Here is a 24,561-nt window from a genome sequence, read left to right as displayed (position 1 = left end):
AAAAAGGGGCTTTCTGGGCTTTCGTAGGGCTGGGAAAGGGACCTGGGCGGGGCCTCCACGCTAGCCAGTTTAAGCCGGCCAGTGAACGGGAGTGAGGTGGGGTGAGGGGCTGCAGCCATCGGAGCCTGGCAGAACAGGGTCCGAGTGGTCTAGCTGGGGTGGAAAGTTGGGGGGAAGGAACCGAGGTTGGGGAGGTGTTTTACAAGAGGCAGTGGACGAGAGGAGTTTGGGGGGCGGGGGGGGGGGGGGGGGGGGGGGGGGGTGGTGGTGTTTACAACTCTTTGGTATCATGTACGGTACTCTTTCAGAGGTTGGATGGCATTGAGTGTGGTGGGGGGAGGGGGGGTGGACTCTATAGGTTAATGGTGACCATGGGCGGTCCCGGACTCCTTTTTCTTTTTCTCCTTTGCTTTTTGTTTTTGTTTCCACCGTGGGAGGGTTTGTTTATTGGAGGCATATATTGACAGGTGGGCCGTTGTTTGGGGTGGTGGGAGGATGGGATCGTTGTTATTGTTGAGGGGATTGATTTTGTATTTGTTACCGTTTACTGTCTGTGGGTTGGGTGTAAATTTTGAAGGAAAATGTGAAAATGGAGAATAAAAACATTAAAAAAAAACATTTGTCCATTTCTGTATCATACCTGGAGAGTACGCCGTGTGCTTCTCACACCACAATGTATTAAAAGTTGTGGGGCGGTTGAACTCCATGAAATACTTTGGGGTTCTGTAAACCTGGACCCATAACACCTGCATTTTTCCATGTGACTTAATTTTGTCCCAAGTTATTGTTTCTAGACTTTTGCCCACCACTAAAGTTAAACTTTGCACCCATTTTTTGAGCAATCACCACTCACTTCCTCAATATCCTTGAATGCAACTCATCCAGCCCTGGTGCTGTATCTACTTTTACTATAGACAGCCTACTCAATACCATTACCTATGCCATTAAACCCTTTCACTGTCTGAATTACCTACTCTTTCACCGTGGACATGCAAAGCATTCATTTACTTCCTTGACTTTTCCCTTGACTTTTCCCTCTGTCTCGCTGTGTAAATCCCCTTTTTGGTCCTACTCTTCCTTTTGTCACACTTTTACTATTTATATGCCAATAGAAGACGCATTAATCTGCTTTATGCTCTGTTTCTATAATCACTTGCGTGTGGTACTGGGAGTAATCTGGGGATGTCTTGAAGTCATGCTTAATAATTTTCTACCTAGCTTGCTCCATTCTGATTCCAGGCTAACATCACTCTTTCTGCTTGTATGTTGTTTGTACCAATGTGGATCACAACTGCTGGCTGTTCTCTCTTGGGAGTGTTCTACAACCGTTCAGTGGCATCCTTGACCCTGGCACCACAGAGGCATCACACCACCGTGGATTCATGTCTGTGGCTGCAGAAACACCCATCTGTTCCTCTATCAAATCACCTACTACTGTTTTTCTTTGGGTTTTCGTTGAATCCTCCTGTACAGCTAAGCTACCCATGGTACTATGGACTTTGCTCTGGCTGCACTACGCAGATCATAAAATTTCTATAGTGCAAAAGGAGGCCCTTCAGCCCATTAAGTCTGCTCTGACCCTCCAAAAGAATACCCTACCTAGGCTCATTCCCCGCCGTAGCCCCACCTAACCTACACATCTTTGGACACTTAAGGGGCAATTTAGCATGACCAATCTAACCTGCATACCTAATGGCCCTAATCACCACCTCGAAAAATTCAATCTAATTTTTAAGACGGGGCTGGATTCTCTGTCTGCGGGATCCTCTGTTTCGCCGGCAGCGCGTACACATGCCCATGGATTTCCCGACGGCATGGGGGGTGCCCACAATGGGAAACACCATTGACCGGCTGCTGGGTCGGACAATCCTGCTGCCGGCGAGGGCGCATCGCATCAGAAAATGGGTGTGGTAGGACTGAGAAATCCGTCCCTGATCTCCCTTTGACAGAGGCCCTTCGAGCCAGCTCTGCCATTCAATAAGATCATGGCTCATCTGACTATAGCCTCCTGCCTACCCCCAATAACCTTTCACCCCCTTGTTTATCACAAATCTGTCCACTACAGCCATAAAAACATTCAAAGACTCTGTTTCCACTGCCTTTTGAAGAAGGGAGTTCCAAAAAGACTACTCTCTTGAGAGAATTTTTTTTTTCTTATGGCTGTCGTAAATAGGTCACTCCTTATTTTTAAACAGTGGCCCCTAGTTATAAATTCACCCATAAGAGGAAACGTCCACTCCACATCCACCCTGTCAAGACTCCTCCGGATCTTGTAGTTTCAATCAAGTCACCTCTCATTCTTTTGAACCCCAGAGGATATAAGCCTATGCAGTCCAATCCTTCATCCCAAGAAAACCTGCCCATTACTGGTATGAAGCCTTCTTTGAACTACTAATGCATTTACATCCTTAAATAAGGAGACCAGTACTGTACACAGTACTTCAGATATGGTCTCAGTGTTCAGTACAACTGAAGCATAACCTCTCTACTTATATTTAATTTTCCTTACAATGAACAATAACATTCTATTAGCTTTCCGAATTATTTGTTGTCCCTGCGTACTTGCCTTTTGTGATTCATGCACTAGGACACCCAGAACCTTCAGCATCTCAGAGCTCTGCAATCTCTCACCATTTGGATAATATGCTTTTTTTATTCATCCTGCCAAATGAACAATTTCACAGTTTCCTACATTATACTCCATGTGCCAGATATTTTCATCTATATTTGTCCCCTTCACAGTTTACTTTCCTGCCTATCTTTGTATCATCAGCAAATTTATGAGCAATACCCCTGTCCCTTCATACAAGTCACTTATATAAATTATAAAAAGTTGAAGCCCCAGCACCGATCCCGGTGGCGCATCACTCATTACATCCCGCCAACCAGAAAAAGATCCATTTGTGGGTACTCTTTCTGCTATCCTGGCCAATATGTTACCCCCAACACCATGAGCTTTTATTTTCCACAATAACCTTTTGATGTGACACCTCATCAAATGCCTTCTGGAAATCTTAAGTACAGTACATGCATCGGTTCTGCATTACCCACATCATGATGACGACTTAAAAAAAAAAACTCCCAACAAATTGGTTAAGCATGGTTTCCCTCTCACAAAAAACCATTTTGTCTCTGCCTGATTGCTTTGAATTTTTCTAAATGCCCTGCCGCAACATCTTTGATAATAGCTTCCAACATTCTCCAAATTAAAACCAACGCATCAACTACCTCACCAGCCAGTTATTTTAAGACCCGAGGATTAAGTCCATCAAGACCTGGGATTTGTGAGCCTGCAGCTCAGTACCACTTCCCCAGTGATTGTAATTTTCCTGAGTTCCTGCCTCTATTTCCTGATTTATAACTATCTCTGATGTTGCTTATAACCTCTGTAATGAAGACCAATGCAAAATACCTGTTCAATTCACCTGCCATCTCTTTATTTCCCATTTTTAATTCCCCAGTTTCACTTTCTATAGGACCAACGCTCACTTGGTTAACTTTTCTTATTTAAATATTTATAGAAACTCTTAAGATCCATTTTTATATTTCTAGCTTTCCCTCATACTCTTTTTTTTAAATTTAGAGTATCCAATTATTTTTTTTCCAATTAAGTGGCGATTTAGCGTGGCCAATCCTCCTACCTTGCACATCTTTTGGGTTGTGGGGGTGAGACCCACAGTGACACGGAGAGAAGGTGCCAACTCCACATGGACAGTGACCCAGGGCCGGGATCGAACCTGGGTCCTCGGGGCCATAGGCAGCAATGCTAACCACTGCGCCACCGTGCCACTCTCGGGTCGCTGAGTTGGTGGACTCTCTAACTATGAACATCACTTTTGAACTCCACCCTGTTCTTGTCCACAAATACAGTCTGTGATCAGAAATAGGCACCATGGCTGATTTTTCTTCCTTTAATCTCTGTAGTCCGTTATAGTTCTCATACCGCTGTGTGACAGCAGCTAACTGGAGGCTGACCACTGGTCAAACCTGTGCCCTGCTCTGTGTATGGCTTATCAGAGGCAGTGACCTACAGTTTTATTTCAGTTGATGCCTCATTTGGAGAAGGTAAGCTGGGAGAATTGAAGAGGTACCTTTAAGACTGGTCAAGCTTGGACTGTTTACTAGAGCAATGATCAAGATAGACTTTCGATTCAGTGGGAGAATGGAAACTTGTAACAGAGCCAAGTATTCATGTTGCAATGAGAGCTGCAGAGAATACTGATTTCATTAATTTGGATCAGTCTCTCAATTTGCGAGGGGCCCTCTCTTCCTGAAAGCGGATAGACATTGTACATATCCACGTCACACTGCTTTATAAAAAGATACTGAACACAACACACAATTTAAATCCATAATAACCTGATTTTGGAAGTTGTGTCAAATATAAAACCTTTTTTTAAGCATTTATACTCCATTTCCCTGAGCCCCACATGCACAAAACCCCAAAATGCGCCCACTAATGATACTGTTGTCAATCATAAAGTTAAAGTACCAGGGTTAGCCAGAACATGAGTGCTTCCTAATGCACAAAGAGCTTTTTGTGTCGGCATTCATGTGACATTATCTGTTGTGATCTTTCCCAGAGCCGACGGGTGGAAGGGGTGAAGGTATTGGATCTTATCTGTTCTGCCTTAGCAATATGTGCCCCATATAATTGTTTTCTAAATTCATCTTGTGCTCATCTTTGGTCGATTCATCCTGTGTTAATATAAATAAGCTTTTTTTTAAACAACCAGCTTGGATATGCTAATGAGATTTTGTTTTTGCCTGTCAGATAGTTTTGTTACATGCTGTTAAATCATTGGCTCAAGAAATTGTGTTTTTTCACTTCAACATACATTATGATTAATGAAGGTTTTAATGCAGTGAACGATTCAATCAGGATGAGATAGACAAACAGAAGTGTGAGGCAATTAGAAGCTGCTTACTTGGCCAGTCATTGTAACTGTTGAGTCTTTGGTCAAATTTAAGCGCTATACAGTGCCACAATTTTTGCTTTGGTTTTAGCCTCTAATCCCACGATGCAGCCATTAGGCACCATCAACGAGCCTCCCATTCTGCAAAATAAATCACTATGAAATGAGCTGAATGTGCACATTCACTCTATGTATAACAGCCTCCTCGTTTACTGTGGCCGAACAAACTGGTATTTTTATTACATGGTGTTTTGAGGTTTTTTTTTTTACTGCTATTTGCGAAGCTCGTTGCTTAATCTTGCTGGCCTTGATCTTGATATTGCAATGTCTACTTCCTGTCGCTGAGCAGTTTGCACACGATGCTGTAGGTTTCATCTCGCCCCGCTCTCTCTCTCTCTCTCTCTCTCTCTCTCTCTCTCTCTCTCTCTCTCTCTCTCTCTCTCTCTTTCCCCCCCCCCCCCCAATCCAAATAACAATACAGCTGACCATTTTGCTGTTTGCGTCTTTGCTGACTAGCAGTATTGTTGTCATTGGGCAACCTATTCAGACCTTTAATGTGCTATTGGGCCACCTACCTTCTCACGCTAGCACTCTTCTCTCACGTTGAAACTGAGACTATGTTGTCAAACCAGGCCCATGTGTAATATTTTAGGAAATTGAGGTGTTGGGTCAATAATGCCACTCTGGTGAAGATTCCAAAGAGGACAGTCAGCCCCTCGAATATACACCTGTGCATATTTTCTGAAAGGCTAGTGTCTAATCTGATACCTGCCTACTCCCCATACCCTTTAACATTCCTTTTCAACTTTTTAAAAATTCATTCATGGGATGTGGCGTCCCATGACTATGGACGTGACTATGCCAGCATTTATTGTCCAACCTTACTTACCTTTGAAAGGCAGTTCAGAATAAGCCATGTTGCTGTGGGCCTGGAGCCACATGTAAGCCAGACCAGGTAAGGACTGCAGATTTCCTTTCCTAAAGGACGTCGGTGCACCAGATGGGTTTTTGCGACTATCAACAATAGTTTCATGGTCATCTTTAGACTTTTAAAAAAAATTTGCAATATCCAATTGATTTTTTTCCAATTCCGTGGCAATTTAGCGTGGCCAATCCACCCAGCCTGCACATCTTTGGGTTGAGGGGGCGAAACGCATGCAAGCATGGGGGGAATGTGCAAACTCCACACGGACAGGGACCCAGGGATCGAACCTGGGACTTCGGCACCATGATCATAGAATTTACAGTGCAGAAGGAGGCCATTCGGCCCATCGGGTCTGCACTGGCTCTTGGAAAGAGCACCCTACCCAAGGTCAACACCTCCACCCTATCCCCATAACCCAGTAACCCCACCCAACATTAAGGGCAATTTTGGACACTAATGGCAATTTAGCATGGCCAATCCACCTAACCTGTACATCTTTGGACTGTGGGAGGAAACCGGAGCACCCGGAGGAAACCCACGCACACACGGGGAGGATGTGCAGACTCCGCACAGACAGTGACCCAAGCCGGAATCGAACCTGGGACCCTGGAGCTGTGAAGCAATTGTGCTATCCACAATGCTACCGTGCTGCCCTCATCTTTAAACGTTTAATTCCAGATGTTTTATTGAGTTTAAATTCCATTACCTGCCGTGGTGGGATTCAAACCTGGGTCCCCAGATCATCACCCTGGGACTTTAGATTAATAGTCCAGCGACAATACCACTATGCACTGCCTACCTATAACTTAAAAAAATGTTCAGGAGCTTGCTTTGACTGTTTGAGACAGGATTCACATTATAAATTCCTTTGATTTGTTCTATGATTAGCTTAAATTTGTGCCCTGTCACCAACCAATTCAAGCAGTTACTATGTTCTTTTTCCTTTTAGGTACATGCCGTAACCACCTCATCTTTAAACAAATTTCTCTCTTCCTTTGTAGCTAAAACTCCTCCATTCATGGAACGTCCTATTGAATCTGCATCTCACTTTTTCCATTCCTTTGTATCCTGTCCATAGTGGTCTGTTCTTTCATTTATGTGAAACATGAAGCAATGAAAATGTTTGGATCCAACTGCATTTTGAAACCCACCTGAAGAGCGTTTTTTGGTGTCTCTTGCTATATGAACACATTGTATTAAATGTCACAGATTCCATGATAATCCAGTGTAGTTTTGGGTTTTCAGAGAAATTTGTTTCTTGCCGAATATAATTTGTTTTGTTCCCTGCACCAATTCAGTGGTTGACCTTGACAGTGAATGTTAATGTTCTCCACAGGTGTTTAGCTGTAGCAACCTAGCATGGCTAAATTAATAGCCAAGATTTACTTGTATAAAAACATTCTGAAAGGTTAAAGTTTACTAAGCAGGTGTGAGACAGCTAGTTGGAAAACTGTGAGAGGTAGTATGGGTGTTTATTGGGCTGATAAATTGAGAATCCGTGCACTCAAGGTAAGTGAATGGTCGAGCAAAAGCTTTCACACTGTGCCAATATGAAGTGTGTCAAGTTGATGTGTGTTTAACTTGAATATTTTGACATTGAATTCACAGGGATTGGCAAGGATTGGGCTGTTGAGTGGCTGACTGGGGAAAAAACGAAAGAAGGTTAGGGCAAGTTAAATCTAAGGTCCGAATATAGGTTCCTTAAATTTCTTCCAGGTAGAAATACACACACTTCTGTACAGAACAGACTGGCTTTCACAATAACAAGACAAAATGATAAAAATCACGATCTACATTAACACTTTGCCCTCTCTCTCTCTCTCTTTCCATCTTCTTAGAACATTTAGGGTTCTGCAACAGTAAAGTGACCCTCACCGTACCAATGCACTAAAACAGTCCAATGACAACATTCCCTATTATACAATGCACTAAAACAGTACAATGCAATTGGAGCTGACCCTGCAAGTATGTTACCACCAGCCCGAGCCTCAGCCTCACTCTGAACTCTCGATTGATTGAAATTCTTTTCTAGCAAGGCTGCCTTAAAATGAATGATTTGGCAATTATGTGTCTAAACAGAGAACTCTGATTCTGTAATGTCATTACCTGGGAATTTCTAACCTGTTTTACCTCCTGATCACTGCTCTCATATTGTGACATCCACCATATGCCATGCTCTGATTTTGTATTTGTAGTTTTCTACCATTCCCCTTAGACCCATTGAAGTCTGATGCATAAACTTCAGTACCATTTTCAATGCATGTAGAATGGATGGAACTTGCACCATGCCTTCAGCGGTTAAGCACAGGGGCTAGCAAATGCAATTTTCACAAGTTGGTGAATCTTCAAGACTGGTTGGAGTCTATATTGTGTTTATATCTGAGAGTTATCAGTGATGGGAGAGCCCTGCTGCGGTGCACAACTCTCCCCCCAACCCCTACAGCATCGATGGTAAAAGGGATATTGGGGAGCCTATGAGTAGCTGATGATCTCGAGGCAAATTGTAGCAGGATTCTGCTGCTGATGCGAATTGATTACTTTAAACTGACGCAGCACTTTGTTTTTCCCTTTTAGGTTACAGAACAAAAAACCAAAGGTAAGAGACTGTTTTATCTTTGGGGGGTGGGGTGGGGGGGGGGGGGGGGGGTGCAAAGTTCAAGCAATTTCTTTTTGCTGTATTTACATCTACATATATATGCACATGTACCTAAAGATTGCTGTAAAACAGCAATGAAAAAGATTACATTGGGTACCAGGTTAAACTGATGAGTGCTTATAAGTACATAGGTGAAACTAATGTTTAAACCCTTTCTGGGTATTGTTAGAACTCCACTCTAAATTGTACTGGTTTCTGTACTGTTTTTGGGCACAGAATGAGTGATTGCAAGACTGTAATAATCTAAATTCGGGGATCAGAGGAAGGTACTACTAAAGCTCAGACATTTTTTTGTCTGAGCCAGTCAACTTGTATTTGTGTAATAGAACTATTCTAAAGTTTCAAAAATGTGCTCTTGGGATTGGAATGAGGGAAATTCACTTCCAACAAGGGATCATTGCCAGTTTTCTGGCATGCCACATCACCATCAGAGGGAGCCATCGCAGCACATTTTATATCTGGAGCTAGCAGGGAAATTATTGACTGCCTAGCTGCAGTCTTAGCACAGTATCATGTCCGAAGTTGAATATATAATTTTTTTAAACTTCCATGCCTGCCTCTTGACCACAGTGAGACCCTGAAAGTAAGTCCTCTTTGGCTTTGGTGCAGTGCAGGGCCCCAGTGCAGGGTGAGTAATATTTGATAGGAATGCACTGTTGATGAAAGACATTGCAGGGTTCTTTTCAAAGGAGGAGGGTTTTGTTTGGCCGACTATCTCCCATCTCTCTTGGTTGGGCTGTCAAACGTTTAGCGTCTCACTCGTGCATCATTCTACAGGTGTGGCATATGCAAGTTGTATCAGTCTGTTGATTTTGGATATAGGTCTCTTTATATCCTCCCCCTTTAAATATGCACATTCATGCAAAGGATATTGGACAAGGATCGAGAGCTAAAATCTCTGCTGTGAGGAAAGAAATCATGCTGGCCTTAAGTCTCAAATGATTTCATCCACACTTTCCAAATGGAGGAAATCTTGTGTCGGAAAGTCCAGATTTAATGAGCTATTGGGTGTCTCCTGAAGCTCGTGGACCTACCTTTGGATGTTGGAGAGGTATTTCCTAGATTTCACTCTGACTTGGCTGCAATTATTTTCTTTTTCTTTGCCTCTCCCCGGAGTATAGGAGGTTTGTGAACAATGTGCAAGGTTGCACTGTTATATGGGTTGGGCCTGAGGGTATTCTCAGTCTATTCATAAATAACCCTGAAGTCTCTCCTCCCTTGTTTTAAAGTAGAGCTGTGACCTGCGGTATTGCCAGCTCAATATCTGTTGAATGTTAAGAAAGATGTATATTTTGAAATCTATAAAGCCAAATACATGCAATTGTCAGGTGCCCAAGAAATCTATGGCAGACTGTAAATGGTTTATAAGGTTTAAAATAAAAGATCCTTGTTTGAAATACTAACCATCCTGTTGAATGCCTACTCCCAGTGGACTAACGTCCTGCATCAGTGAACCAAGCACAGCAGTACAGTGTTACATTAACACTTTGAGACTGTTCCAAGTTTAGTCTGCCCTCATTATAGCAAACCTTGTCATTGCAAGCCATTCTCTTGGTCTTAGCTGAAAATCCATCATAGTCAGCAGAGAACAGCTTGGATCTCAAGATGATAAACTACCTGGCTCTTAATGGGTAAGCATGACTGTGCTGTGGGTTTGCAGTGAGAATCGTTATCAACCCTCAATACAGCAGTGACTTATCCGTTATAAGTAAGCGTAATATGTCATCTAGATCTAAATGAAAAACTAGGGATGCTAGAATTCTGAAATAAATGCAGATATCCACTGTAGATCTGTCTGTCTATAAGACCAACACTAGCCGTGCTGATAAATCCACTAGCTGGGACCTTTAGATAGCATCGGTTCTATGGGACACTGCATCACCTCTGCACCTTGCTCGGTTGTTTGCAGACTTAGGTGCGCTTCTGTTTTAATTCTAATTCCAAATACTATACAAAAATGTACGCATTAAAGCAAGATTCTCTAAACCTTTTCTCCTTTCGTGCCTCCCAAGTTATCTATAAGCAGCTGTGTGTGACTGCTGCTATGTTTCTCATTGCCCTCTCCACCTCTCCAGTCCAAACTGGGACAGTTCTTCCCTCTTCTACACAATATCATGTTAGCACTGCTCCTACCTTTCCTGTTCCGTGCTACCCCATCTCCATCTGGATATTCCCTAGGAAACAGGGAAAGTCTGCAGTAAGGGAGACGCAGGGGCATTGGACAAAGAGAAGTTGCATAACTCCTTCAGGTTGGTTCAGGATGATAGTTAAAGGCTTAGGAGCAGATCACTGAACTATAATGAAAATGAAAAAATGAAAATCGCTTATTGTCGCAAGTAGGCTTCAAATGAAGTTACTGTGAAAAGTCCCTAGTCGCCACATTCCGGCGCCTGTTCGGGGAGGCTGTTACGGGAATTGAACTGTGCTGCTGGTCTGCCTTGGTCTGCTTTCAAAGCCAGCGGTGGAGAAAAAGGGGGCTTGCATAGATTAAAAGGAAAACAGCAATTGCTGGAAATTTGAGACAGAAACAAAAATTACTGGATATCATGTCAATCAGAATTGGATCAGAATAGAGAGGGGTTCTTTCTCTTTGAGGTGCTGATTGATCTGTGTATTTCTAGTCTTTCCGGTGTTGTCAGCATTTTTGGGCTTTTTTTATCCATTCAACTCCTTTGCACTGTCAGGCTCAGTAACTGCTTTCTGCTGATAACATCCCAGATTTAAACCCATATTCTGAAATCTCAGGGGGTGGGGGATACCAATCAATCAATCATGCAGTGGTTTGCCCTTTTTAAGTGAATGCTATTGATAGCAAGTATTTGCACTTTAGCCTTAGACTGATGATCCCATTTTTCATCTTCCTGGCTGCTAACACATAAATTGTTTGCCCAAATGGCTCACTTTAACATCTTGTTAGGCAGCATTGCAGAATGAAACCATTGGATCTCTTCCACTCTTAGCTCTTTAAGCTGTCACATTATCTTAAGTATTTTGCACAATCCTTTTTCTAAATGGATTACATGTGTGTTAAAGCATGTTATCTACATCAGGTGCCATAGTGAGTCATTTTCAAAGCAGTGAAGACATTAATGAAACGTAGCAAGAGCAAAGTACTGTGAATGCTGGAAATCTGAAATAACAAATGCATGGATGTGTTTCTCTGGTTTGTCGGCTTTTAAGATTTAGTGTAAAAGCAAAATACTACAGATCTGAAATAATAACCGAAAGAGCTCAACTGGACTGGTAGCATCTGTGGAGAGAGAACCCGATATGACTCGAGTTCCAAAGAAGGTTTACATTGGTGTTAGGAAAATAAAGGTAGTTTTAAGGGATTTATATTTATGTTGATAAACATTATAGTTTTAAGTGGGTTTAATTTAATGTTTCTGTGCTTGAAAGCGTTAGTTAGATTCATGCTGGACAAAGGTGTTTGTATGTGTGGGGATTGGTTTCAACTCAAACTATGACACTATTGTGCTTGGAGAGGACAGTGTTAAGAGTAAATAAATCAGTGGTTGCTCAGCAACTGGGGCCTTGTCAGGTAGAGAAGCCTTTAAGTTTTAGTTAAGCTAATTTGATTGCAGCTGAAGAAAGGCAGTGAGAGAGAAGGCAGCTCTCTTAGCTCTGCGAGAAGCAGTGGTTTAGGAAGGCTAAAGAGGGAGCATCCCTCTCAACCTTGCTAAAAGAAAAGCCATACCATGGAATAAAGGTTAAGAAAACCAATGCCGGAAATCTGAAGTCTAGCTAGTTAAGGAAACTGGAGAAATGAAGGGAAGTGTCCAAGAAGTCTGGAGTTAACAGAACACATGAAACTGGGAACCAAAACAGATTACTGTTCAGTAAAGTCAGAGTTGAAAAGGAATTGGATCATGAGAAGCCAGAAAGATATTTGGGGCAGCACGGTAGCATTGTGGATAGCACAATTACTTCACAGCTCCAGGGTCCCAGGTTCGATTCCGGCTTGGGTCACTGTCTGTGCGGAGTCTGCTCATCCTCCCCGTGTGTGCGTGGGTTTCCTCCGGGTGCTCCGGTTTCCTCCCACAGTCCAAAGATGTGCAGGTTAGGTGGATTGGCCATGATAAATTGTCCTTAGTGTCCAAAATTGCCCTTAGTGTTGGGTGGGGTTACTGGGTTATGGGGATAGGGTGGAGGTGTTGACTTAGGGTGGGGTGCTCTTTCCAAGAGCCGTGCAGACTCGATGGGCCGAATGGCCTCCTTCTGCATTGTAAATTCTATGAAATATCTGCAGTCGAGCTAAGGTTTGTGAGAAATTGCAACAGTTTGGGAAACGTAATTTGAAATAATTGTGGAAATAGGTAGCCTGACCTCGAAGTTTCTGTAAAAGCCTTTAAGGCAAAGGAAACCTGAAGGTGGAGATATAAAACTTGAAAGCGAAACATTGATGGAAGCAGCAGAGAAAAGCATAATTTAAAAAAAGATTTGAAAGTGTGACTTTTGAAAGCAGAATTTGAAATCACTCATGGAAGCTGGAGTTCAGCGAAACAAGGTGGCTCACGTTATAAGAATCATCTGTGGGGGACCTTGAGGAGGCATTCACTTTGGTTCAAAGAGGAGTGTGCCTTACCACAGTCATCTTGTGTGGTTAAAGGGGACTTTGTTTATGAATCCATTGTAGCTTAAGGTGTACTTTCTAATCTGTGTTAATCTTTAAATCTGTGTACGGTAATGGGGGGGGGGGGGCGCAGTGAAGGATTATTGTATAATCAACATTTCATGGTTAATGTAAAAGTAAATTACAGAGGGTGCTGGAATCTGAAGCAAAACTGTGACTCAGTTCCTCTCCGTTTTTAGTTATTTTAAAAAATGTAAAAATTATGGTCTTAATGTTCCATTCTAGGATCTTCATGTAGTTATAGCATCAACTGGGTTCATAACATTGGATTTGAAAAAAATAACTGTTCCTCTTCCCACAGATACTGCCAAACCAGCTGAGTTTTTCCAATACTTTGCTTTCATCGAAGAGTTGATGTCTTTGTTCAACCGATAGTCGCTTGATAAAGTTCTGTTTAACCTGACTAGGCAGCTTTGAGCAGTGTACTAATCTTAGACAGCAATACTGCACAGTCAGTGTAGACCAGCCAGGAGGTATGGCACATCCCACAGTGCCTCAGAGCTGGTGGGTTACTCTTGAATTATAGTGACTGTTGCAAATACAGCGGCACAGCAGAACCTCACAAGCTACAATGAGATAAATGTCCGCTTTAATTGATTTGATGGTGTTGGCTGAGAATGCTTGAAAAAAAAAAAGAATTTGTTTGCACATAGTGTCTTTACAGACCACAGGTTGTTTCAAAAAGCTTTAGAGCCAATTATGTACTTTTGAAATGTAGATCCCTATTGTAATGTTAGCGAAGTGACTGAGAAGTTCCCTTCTCTTTCAGTAGTGCCATGGGATATTTTACATTCACCTGAACAGGGTGTTGGGATCTTGGATTAATGTCACAAGCGAAAGGCAGTGCAGCCCTCCCTCAGTAACTGCAATGAAGTGTTAGCCTAGCTTATGTGCTCAAGTCCTGAAATGAGGTCTGAATTATCAACCTTCTGAAGCAAATGTGTTCCCGACAGAGCCAAGTTGATGAAAGCAAAATACCGTGGATTCTAGAAGTACTCAGCGGGTCAGGCAGCATCTGTAGAGAGACAGTTAATGTTTCAGTTTGACCTTTCATCAGAACTGGAAAAGGTTAGAGATGTAACAGGTTTTAACTAAGTACAGAGATGGAATTCTGTTTTTATGACGCATAAGGTGGGGTTCCTTAATGCCACTGGACCCAGCAGCGTTGACGTTTATCAACATTCGTGCTAGGTGGACCCTTGTTGAAAACCTCAGTTAGATAAGCCAGCTTGCTGATGTTTTATACTTCCTCATACTTGATATATCATGAAAGGTTTTTCTTCTTCCTTTTCCCCTAACACTGGTGAAGTTAAATAAATGTTTCTTCTGTATTTCTACGCATCTTGAATTTCTTTCCTGTACACTAACTGTTCTAAATCTTATTTCCCTAGTGCCCGAAGCGACGAAGCCAAGCCTAAGCCTGCCTCCAACTGCCACCCCAGTTGGCAGCGTTCCAACACCAGCCGGCAACGGTGGTAACAATGCCAAAAGGGCGGTGGCCACCAACGGCCAGCCACAGAACGCCGCCCGCTATCTGCCCCGTGAGGTGCCTCCTCGATTTCGCCAGCACGAGCACAAAGTGTTACTAAAACGTGGTCAGCCCCCTCCGCCTTCCTGTGGGCTTCTTGGAGGTGGGGTGGGGCCTCCTGGGTTGCCAGGACCAAACCCTGGCACTGCACAACCATTGACACAACCCAACTGTCCGCTGCAGCACGGCAGTACACCAGTGGGTAAGTAGACTTCTCTTCAAATGTTTTATGGGAGAAGTTAAAACCAAAGCTGCCGCCAGTGGAAAAGGTTACTTTTGGATTTCATTTTAGGTGCTATTCCATCTGCAATTGCAAAATGACGAGCACTCATCATGTTGTATAAAGACCTGTTTAAAGCCTCTTTGTTCAATTCTAGCCAACACTTGGGTGGAGACTGGTTAACTTTTCCTGAGTTGGGGAAGGGAAAACAAATACAGTTCTTGTAGACCACTCCATGAACAATACGCAAGCTCAGTTTCCCCACTTGTTGGGCGTGTGATTTATGCAGCAGCGTTTGGAAATCAGTAACTTCTTCATTGTATGAAGGATAAAATCTGGATATGAGGAAAAATTGTTCCTGCAGACCTGAAGCTATTTGCACACAGGAGAGAGCTTTGAAAGCTTAGGCCACACTTTGATCATCTTGGGCTAAATCGCTGGCTTTGAAAGCAGACCAAGGCAGGCCAGCAGCACGGTTCAATTCCCGCAACAGCCTCCCCGAACAGGCGCCGGAATGTGGCGACTAGGGGCTTTTCACAGTAACTTCATTTGAAGCCTACTTGTGACAAGCGATTTTCATTTCAGTGGTCGCGCCTTGCCTGAAGGTGGGAGGATTCTCACTGGTGTGTAACTTCACAGACAGACATTGCTGCTCTTCAGCATTTCACTCGAGTAACCATTCTTTAGAACATAGAACATACAGTGCAGAAAGAGGCCATTCGGCCCATTGAGTCTGCATCAACCCACTTAAACCCTCCGTCACTTATCCCCATAACCCCTCCTAAACTTTTTGGACACTAAGGGCAATTTAGCATGGCCAATCCACCTAACCTGCACGTCTTTGGACTGTGCTTTCTTGTGCTTTTTATGAACACTCTAATGCTATTTGACCTACAGGTTGTTCCATGCGAGCCTGAGCCTATCCTCAACCAGCACACATTGTCCAGCAAAGGCCATTGAATAGTAAGCTGGATAAGAATTAAAAATGGGAAACTGGAAAATTTTCTTCCAATGGATACTGAGGCTATTTGTAGCAGCCTCCAACTTGCCCCAATTGCTGCCCTGGAAGAGTGCAGCTAACATGATGGGGAGAAGACCCAACTCACAGCATTGAAGTGTCTGAATAGCTCAATGTAGCACCAGACTATGTCCTTGCCTAATTCACCCAATGAGAGAACTTGCCCTTTAAAAACATTTTTAAAGTAATATTTCTTCTTTGAAAGGCTAAAAGATTAATCTTTGGTGCTTTTTAAAAAAAAAAAGTCATTTTGCATCTGTAGGAAAAAAAAATTCTAATTTTTTCAATTAAGGGGCAATCCACCTATCCTGCACATCTTTACATTGTGGGGGTGAGACCCACGCTGACACTGAGAATGTGCTTACGCCACACGGACAGTGACCCGGGGCCGGGATTGAACCTGGGTCCTCGGCACCGGCATAGAGTTTATTTTACTTTTGCTTCTCTTTGATTGCTAACGGTGAAATATTAGATATTGTTCGAGTGTCGGTGCGAAAATTGATTTTGAATATCCTACCCAAAATATAAATTTAATTTGACTGTTAAATCCCCACAAGCTGATGGTTATTCATGTCTTGCTTTTTTATTGTAGACGCAAATCCTGGGGGTGCTGGTTCAAATTATGCAAATTCTGCTTGGGGTTCTGGATCATCCAGCACTGACCTCAACCACGGCTGGGATAAGTTAATCGTAGACGGGTCTGATATGGAGGCTTGGCCTTGCATCACAGGCAGAGACTCTGAGTCGGCTTCGGAACATGTAGACAATGAAGGTGCCTCAAACCTTGGCTCCGAGAAGAGCCTGCCACCAGGAAGTGGCACTGCCAGGAGCTGCAAAGGAACTGCAAACCAGTTTGCTGCTGGGAGCGGAAAGAATGAATGTAAATTGGGGGCCTGGAACATGGGCCTCGTGCCTAAACCCAGTCATGCATCTTCCATCTCTTCGGAGAGCAAAGACGGACTCAACAATTGGAAAAACTTGAGCAGCCCTGATGGAGCTGGCCTTGGGTTGACCTTGAACCCAAATATCAACCCATCAGCCTGGCCAGTGTTGGGCCAGGAGGGCAATTCTGGAAAAGGGACTTTGGAGACAGATGTTTCGAGCTCCAGTGCACAACTTAGTGCAGTAGGTCAAAGCCCTAGGGATCAGGACGGTACTTCTGCAAGCGCCTGGGCAAAACAGTCAAAAACGGAAAATGCGGGTGTTACATGGAATGCTTCTGTTGGAGAACAGCCTCAAGCTCTTAACACTGATGGACCAAATAATGGCGACACTAACTCTTTGAATGCAAGTTCACAGAGCACCGGGAACCCTTTGCAAAACAAGGGAGTGTCTGATACGACAGGGAATGGGACCTGGAACATGCCCTTGGGAATGGGTTTGGGAAACCCCTTGGTATTGAATCAATCTGTGAGCACTGACGCCTCATCCGAAGGCAGTATTAGAGGAACTATGGAAGGCCGGGGAACTGGGGGAACTTGGAATACAGTTTGGGGGTCTTCTGGAACTGATTCAATTTCTGGACAAAATGGTACAGGAGCTGATGGCAATAATGGACGCAATGGCGATGATTCAGCAAAGGCTGGCTCTGGTATGAAACAGTTATTGGTGAATAGATCAAGAACTGAATCATGGGACAATAATGGCGGCGGACCGTGGGACTCTGAGGCGCAAGACCCCAACAAAGCAAAAAACTGGGGTAAAGGGAACAGAACAGCATCGGGTGGTGCTCAGGGTTTGTGGGGTCAACAGCCAGGGACTGATAATCGCTCAGAAGGGGAATGGGGTGGCCCTCCGAATGAACAGAATTGTGGCACAGGCGGATGGGACAATCACAGGGTAAATCCCCTCCCAGAACATCAAGGAGAGAACTCTCAAAATTCCAACTGGGCAAAGGCCTCTAGTTCCACTGGGAGTGACTCTGCTAGTCGAAGCAACAACAAAAGGGGAGGTTCTGAAACCCAACCAGGTGGACGGCGCTTAAACAAGACTGATCCTCTTGATCAAGAGGAGGTATTGCAATCTGTAATAAGCAGGGCTGATCTGGACCCGAGAGTGTTATCAAACACTGGGTGGGGCCAAATTCAAATAAAGCAGAATACAATGTGGGATGTTCAGGAGTCACCCAGGAATGAAAGGCGCACTGACAGAGGAACAGAAGGGTGGGAGAGCACCGCCACTCAGAGCACTAACTCAGGGGGCTGGGGCGAAGGGCCCAGTCAAAGCGGTCACTGCACCTCTGGGTGGGGAGATGCTCCGCAGTCTTCAAACATGGAGTCTAAGAGTCCAAGTGGGTGGGTGGACCCAAAGAACAGTCAAGGTTGGGGAGGTGGGACATCAGAAGAGAAGGCACCATCATGGAATGAGGGGCCTAGAATTAAGGAACCGGGTTGGGGTGCAAGACAGCAACCAACTCAAGGTTGGTCTGCCAATAATGGTTGGGGTGATGGAAGTGGGCAGCCAGCTGAACAACCAAAAGCGGGTGGCTGGGACAGTTCGAACTCTAGGTGGGGCGATAGTGGCCGTGGTGATGTAGGATCTTGGGGAGGTGGCAGTAATTCTAATTCAAACCAGAGAGGTGGGTGGGATGACCCCACAAGACACCAGGGATGGGGCGAGTCATCAAAAACAGCCGCTCCTAATTGGAATAAGCAACAAGAGGTCTCTGGCTCTTGGGGTACTGCGTCTGCTGGTAGCCGGCAATCAGGACCTGGCTGGGGCTCAACACCTGTGCCGCCTACACCCATCCCAGTCGTGCCAAAGGAAGAAGAACCGACTGGATGGGAAGAGCCTTCACCGCAGTCTATCTCCCGAAAGATGGAGATAGATGATGGCACTTCAGCCTGGGGAGATCCCAACAGCTACAACTATAAGAATGTGAATCTGTGGGACAAGAACTCCCAAAGCGAGAGCTCTGGAAGTGGGTCAATGCCACGGGAGCCAAATACATCCAATGTGGTTACAGGCCGAGGTTCCACATCCAGTTCTGGTAAGATGTCCAGTTATATGTACATTGTTCTACCTTTTTAAAGTCTTAAGTATGTAAAAACACAAAGTGCTATCAGTTCAGTGGAGTTTCAGTTTATGAAAGATAGAGGCATCTTCTGATCTTATTGGATCCTGTATTATTCCAAAAGCCACATGTTGCTGAAACTGTATGCACTCGTCAGGGGAATTTGCAATACCACGAATGTTAAGACAACAAAGAGAGAGCTGATTGATTGTCACTAATTGTTAGAGGCGTTGCCATGCAGAAATAACTATTTAACCATGGCAACACCTCTACGAATCAAAGTCCACCGCCAATCTCTTCTCAGTTTGTTGTAAATTGTTGTTCCCTTTGCATTCGGTATTCTTGCTGTTGTTCCGATGAGTACAAGACGAAAAACTTCGATAACGTGGGTCTTTTTCCTGCAAAACTCAAATTGTGGACTACTAAACGACTTTTATAACAAAGTTAAGAGTGCCAATTCCTCCTATATTCCTGTGGATAAACACAGTGATGAATGCAGCACTTGCGCTATGCAGTTCGGAAAGTTCCATGTTTTAATTCCTAGCGTTTCTGTGGAGTTGACAGATTCCAGCAAGGATTAGAACACAGTTTGACTGGGGTTGGCAGCTTGGTCAGGGTTCTCTCAGTGCAGCAGCTGTTGCAGTGTGATTGGCCTCAGTGCCCATAGACCATGGTAGACTAAAGTTGTCATCATGGTCCCTGGCCTCTACCCGGAGGTGCTTTGTGTTGGAATTATATGTCAGACAGATCACTGTTTAGGATCCTGTATAAAGGATATCCATTCTGGCCTGGTACTTTAAAATGCGTCAGCATCTTCTGAAGAAAAGATGATTAATACTTTGTGTTGCACCTCTGTTTAAACAGTTGTTTTTGTCAATGTAGAAACAATGCAGCAGTAGCACACAGAAAATGCTGGAAATACTCCGCAGGTCAGGCGACATCTGCAAAGAGAGTGAAACAAAAGTTAATGTTTCAGATCAATGACCTTTTGTCAGAACTTTGCCCTAATTTGGTGCCTACATGCACCAAACTGATGGAAGCACCCAATCACAGATAAAACTCTTTGCAAGCATTCCCATGGATAATCCAGAAACCTTTCAGAATGTTAATCCAGTTTTACGAGCCCTCACTTCCATTTCTGACCAGTTACGTTACATGTGATCATTCATACCGCCTTTGGCCATTTAATGTGTTGCATCTGTCCTTATCCACTTCAGTTGCAAGCTAATATAGATCATTTTCAGTTTTCTATAAGAGGTCGTCAAAATTGGTAACTTTCTGTTACAGCTGGTGCACATACTTTGCGGTGAGGGGACAGACAGCTCCCCATATCTCCTGACAGTCAAATTTTGTTACCCTGTCCACTGCCCTGATTGGAAAAATGGCAAGGGTAAACTATTGCCACTGTCTTGAGTGATGTACTTTTTTTCTCACTGTTCCCCCATCTTCTGTCCCTTTTAAACTGAGTTCCTGTCCTGCAAGAGAAGTTGGCTGCAGGTCCAGACTAACGGAAGGCAGTCCAAACTGCAGTGCACACGCACATAAGGAGGCTTCTTTGTGTTCTACAGGTTGCATTTCCTTTATTAGGAAAAGAATGGCTGGATTTTTTATGGAGTTTGCAATCCTGTTTTTTGAACCTGAAGACAGATAGCGTAGTATTTCATGAAAACTTTGAATCAAGTTTGCATTTAGCCTGAGTCTTGGGGATTTTGGCAAATAGCCAAAACAGGAGACCTTTTAGTTTTCATTAACGTGGCTTGCTTTCTCGGTTACTGTCATCTAACATCCGCTGCTGCATTGCTCATAACTTTTGAGTGTCAAATACAAGTAAAACCCTTGAATTTTGCTTTTGTTAAATGGAAAGATCCCGGGCGCGATTCTCCGCTCTCGTGCCGGTTTGGAGAAACGCCTGGCGCGCCATTTTTCCACGCGACGCCGGTCCGATGCCCTCCCGCGATTCACCCAAGCGGCGAGAACGGCCCCGTCGTGTTCTGCGCGGCGCAGGCTGGAGAATCGCCCGAGACACCCAAAATGGCGATTCTCCGCTATCCCCGCTATTCTCCGTCAAATGGGGTCTGGCCCGCGATCGGTGCCCACCGATCGGCGGGCCGGCCTCTCTGAAGGAGGACCTCCTTTCCTCCGCGCCCCGCAAGATCCATCCGACATCTTGTTGCGGGGCGGCCTCGGGGAGAACGGCAACCACGCATGCGCGGGTGACGCCACCACCGTGTCATTTATGCGGCGCCAATGCCCGGTGCGCGCTGACGACGCTGCTTTCACGACACGCCCCCCGAGTTCTTCGCGGCCCCACTCCTAGCCCATTTTCAGGCCTTGAATCGATCGCAATCGGGGCCGTTTCGCGCCGTCGTGAAACGCGATGGCGTTCACGACGGCGTGGGCACTTAGTCGCGGGAGCGGAGAATCGCACCCCCCATCTTTCATTGAACTTGTTTGTTTGCAATTTCTTTTGACAATGGTGACCATTTGAAAGAATGAATCTCTGGGGCCTTGTATTGGATAATGATTCAATGGGGATGCGCAGATTGGGTTTCCTGAATATCAGCGTTCTGCAGTTCAGTTATAAGACAGCAAGCAAGACCCAGTGAAAATGGGGCAGAGTTGTATTTAAATCTCGACCATGCATGCTCATCCCACAGCTTCTCCTCTAGTTTATTCCCCTCCTCTCTGTCTGGCAATGATTTCTGGAATGTGGCTTTATAGGCACTTGCCACCCTCCAGTAGCTTGCATGTGATTGTTCCTCAACTATGAGCACCTCCAACTATGAGCCTAGATTTATCAATTGGATATCACAGTAAAGGCATGGATATCCGCACACTTTCAGCAGGATTCACCAAGCTGATGACTGAGAGAAGGACCTGGACATTTTTTATGGGTTTTTATTCTCTTTCCCCAGCATGCAACTGATTGCAGCTTTCTTCCTAATAACCTGGCTGAGATCACATCATGCAAAACCAACTAAACCTGGGGCTAAACAAAATACCACCAATGCTGAAAATCTGAAATAAAAACAGAAAGGAAAATCCCCCGAGAAGGGTGTGTTATTGCAATAAAATGGGCTATTCTAGATGAGTGCTGGAGATTACAAGCAGAGCATGTGTAGGTCTAATAGGGCTCCATATGAGTAGTCTTCTGAAGGGTGCCCCGCTGGGTAGTGCAGCAGAGCAGGCAGAGGCTCTGATCACTGAAACTTGCCTGTTGGGGGGTCATGGCACTGTGCGTGACTGAGCTAGACAAACATTCAAAGAGCTTTTGGAGTTTTGCCCTTTAGGGACAGTGACAAGTCCATTGTTGCTGCTCTGGGACACGGGACACTCAGTCCTTAATGTAGGAGGGAGACCTACCACTCGGTGCTAACCACCCAGTAAATCCCAAGACCTGTCAGGAGCTGAACACACAGACAACTGAAACTAATGGCTTTGCTTATGTCTGATCGCTAACAGAGGAAATTCAAAACTCTAGCCCTGAATATACTTGCAAAGTCACCTAAACCTTCCACATCTCAGTACCGGATAATGTCCTTGCTGATGGAATAACCCAAATTCAAACGTCTAAAAAGGAAAATGTTGCAGGGAACTGTCATTGGCCTGCTTGCTGTGTGTCTGACGTGCCAGTGTGAGTGAGAGAATGAATGCACACTACTTTGCTTCCCATTCTTCCTTCATAAGAAATTAAATAAATTCAGCTTTTTCACCAAGGCTTTATGGACTGTGAGGGGACTAAGACCTCATCCTGTGTATTTTTTTAATAAAAATATATATTGATATCCACAAGGCTATTTCTAAAAATGTTAAAACTGGAGAAAGAACTTTTAAACTGGCTGAACCTATGTCTGTTTGTGATCCTCGAACAAAAGGAGAAACCTGGCAGTATCAAAGAAACTTGCACCTAGTTAGCTCTGAAGAGACACCAGCGACTGACTGTGAGCTGCAGAGACCAAATTCAACAGCCATCTGCGTTCCATAACTCCGGTTGGCTAACCAGTGTTTACTAGTCTGACAGGACAAAGGGTCTTGCAACCTTCTTTTGAAGTCTTGGTGGTTGAGACATTTAGCCATTTTGGTGAACCAGACCAGCGATACACACCCCTTGTCAAAGACAATGTGATGAGGTTGGAATCATGTGACATGGCCCTTTAGTTTGTAAAATCAGTAATATTGCCTTGTGGCCTAGAAGCTGAGTCTATTGCTCACCACCCTACAAGCAACCTCATAGAAAAGGAGCTCTCTGCCTAGTTTTAAATACCTGGCTCCATCTACACTGTCAGGGATTTCTGCATCCATCACATACAAGACTGATCATCTCTGCATGCCTACCTCATTGTGTGAAGTCAGCACCCCCAGAAAGTGAATTAATTAGCATCGGTTTCAGCCCACTGACCTCAGGGAAGGAATACTTCACTGGACTTTGATTCTGGACCCATGTGAAATATTATTTCCTTTATCCATGGTCTCTACCCTGTACCCTGTAAACCATTATTTTCTCTAGCCCACTTTTACTGTATGACTGCAAAGGAGGCACTGCCCCCCCACCCTGGTTTGTCAGTGTGTAAATAAACTAAACCCTTATTGAGTCCATCCTATCTCCAGTTTGCTGTAGGGTTATTAATAGAAAATTGGATCACAACAAAATTGAGGTGTTGGGAAATACTCCACCGCTTATCGAGGGGGAAGTAAACCAAAACATCTTTCTATTTATGGACAGGTGATGAAAGGGAAAATTAGTGCTGTTTATGTTACCCCCACCCCCAGGTCTGTATCTGTGTGTAACCTTCTCTCCTAGTTGACTGATTTTTATTAAAGAAGATGTCAATTAGTTCATCACTACTATGAGGAAATGTCTCCAACTTTTGCTTTCCTCTTCCTCCTCCACACATGTTTTTGACATCAGCTGGCTCAGCTGAAAGTAGTAATCAAACCTGAGGTCTCCTTGTTCGGCACCTCAAATTTTTTTATTCTTTCATGGGACATGAGCATTGCTGGTTGGGGCATCGTTTTTATTGCCCTTGAAAAGTTGATGGTGAGTCGCAGCCTTGAATAGCGATCTGCTTTGGCCCATATGGTGTAGGTGCTGTTTGGGAAGGATTTTCTTTGTTATCTTGGATTCTTAAGTGACCAGGGAGCAGTGGATTTTGGGAGTGAAAAAAAATTTATAGCTTATTTTTGGGAATAACATGCTAAAAATACTTTTTTCCAGGTTCAAAATCTATGCAGGATGGGTGGGGTGGTGGTGATCGACCTGCTGTGGCAAGTACACGTCCCCCAAGCTGGGAGGAAGAAGACGATAGTTCAATTGGCCTGTGGAACAGTGCTGGAACTCAGGAGAGTAGTTCACCCTACAACTCATCTAACTGGACCTCAGGCGGGAAGAAAACTCACAAGGTAAGCATGGAAAATCCTTAATAAGGTTAAGAGGATGGTGAATTATCTTTCTCTTTCTTACTCAGGTGCTGACCTGTTGTGCACTTTCAGAATTCCTGTTTGTATTTCAGATTTTTAGTATTCCCAGTTTTTCCCTTTTATATCTACAGCCAGGTGTCTGGTACAATCTCTTTTGATTCTGGATGATTAATAACGTTTTAGGAGAAAAATCATGTGCTTGTGCAGTTTCCTAGACAGCTCACATGACACTGT

General features: G+C 44.1%; 1 protein-coding gene across 11 annotated transcripts in view; it reads left to right on the top strand.

Annotated features, from left to right (window-relative positions):
- The window catches only part of LOC140404059 (trinucleotide repeat-containing gene 6B protein-like), a 235,842-nt gene that overhangs the window by 166,756 nt on the left and 44,525 nt on the right, over nucleotides 1-24,561 (top strand). For all 11 annotated transcript variants that reach the window (XM_072492420.1, XM_072492419.1, XM_072492416.1 and 8 more), the window contains 4 exons: nucleotides 8,416-8,437; nucleotides 14,522-14,860; nucleotides 16,489-18,885; nucleotides 24,125-24,309. In XM_072492420.1, coding sequence (XP_072348521.1) covers nucleotides 8,416-8,437; nucleotides 14,522-14,860; nucleotides 16,489-18,885; nucleotides 24,125-24,309 — 2,943 coding nt within the window. The remainder of the gene's footprint in view (nucleotides 1-8,415; nucleotides 8,438-14,521; nucleotides 14,861-16,488; nucleotides 18,886-24,124; nucleotides 24,310-24,561) is intronic.

Source organism: Scyliorhinus torazame, chromosome 29, assembly GCF_047496885.1.
Source record: "Scyliorhinus torazame isolate Kashiwa2021f chromosome 29, sScyTor2.1, whole genome shotgun sequence".
Lineage (NCBI taxonomy): Eukaryota > Metazoa > Chordata > Chondrichthyes > Carcharhiniformes > Scyliorhinidae > Scyliorhinus > Scyliorhinus torazame.
This window is presented reverse-complemented; position numbering and strand designations above follow the sequence as displayed.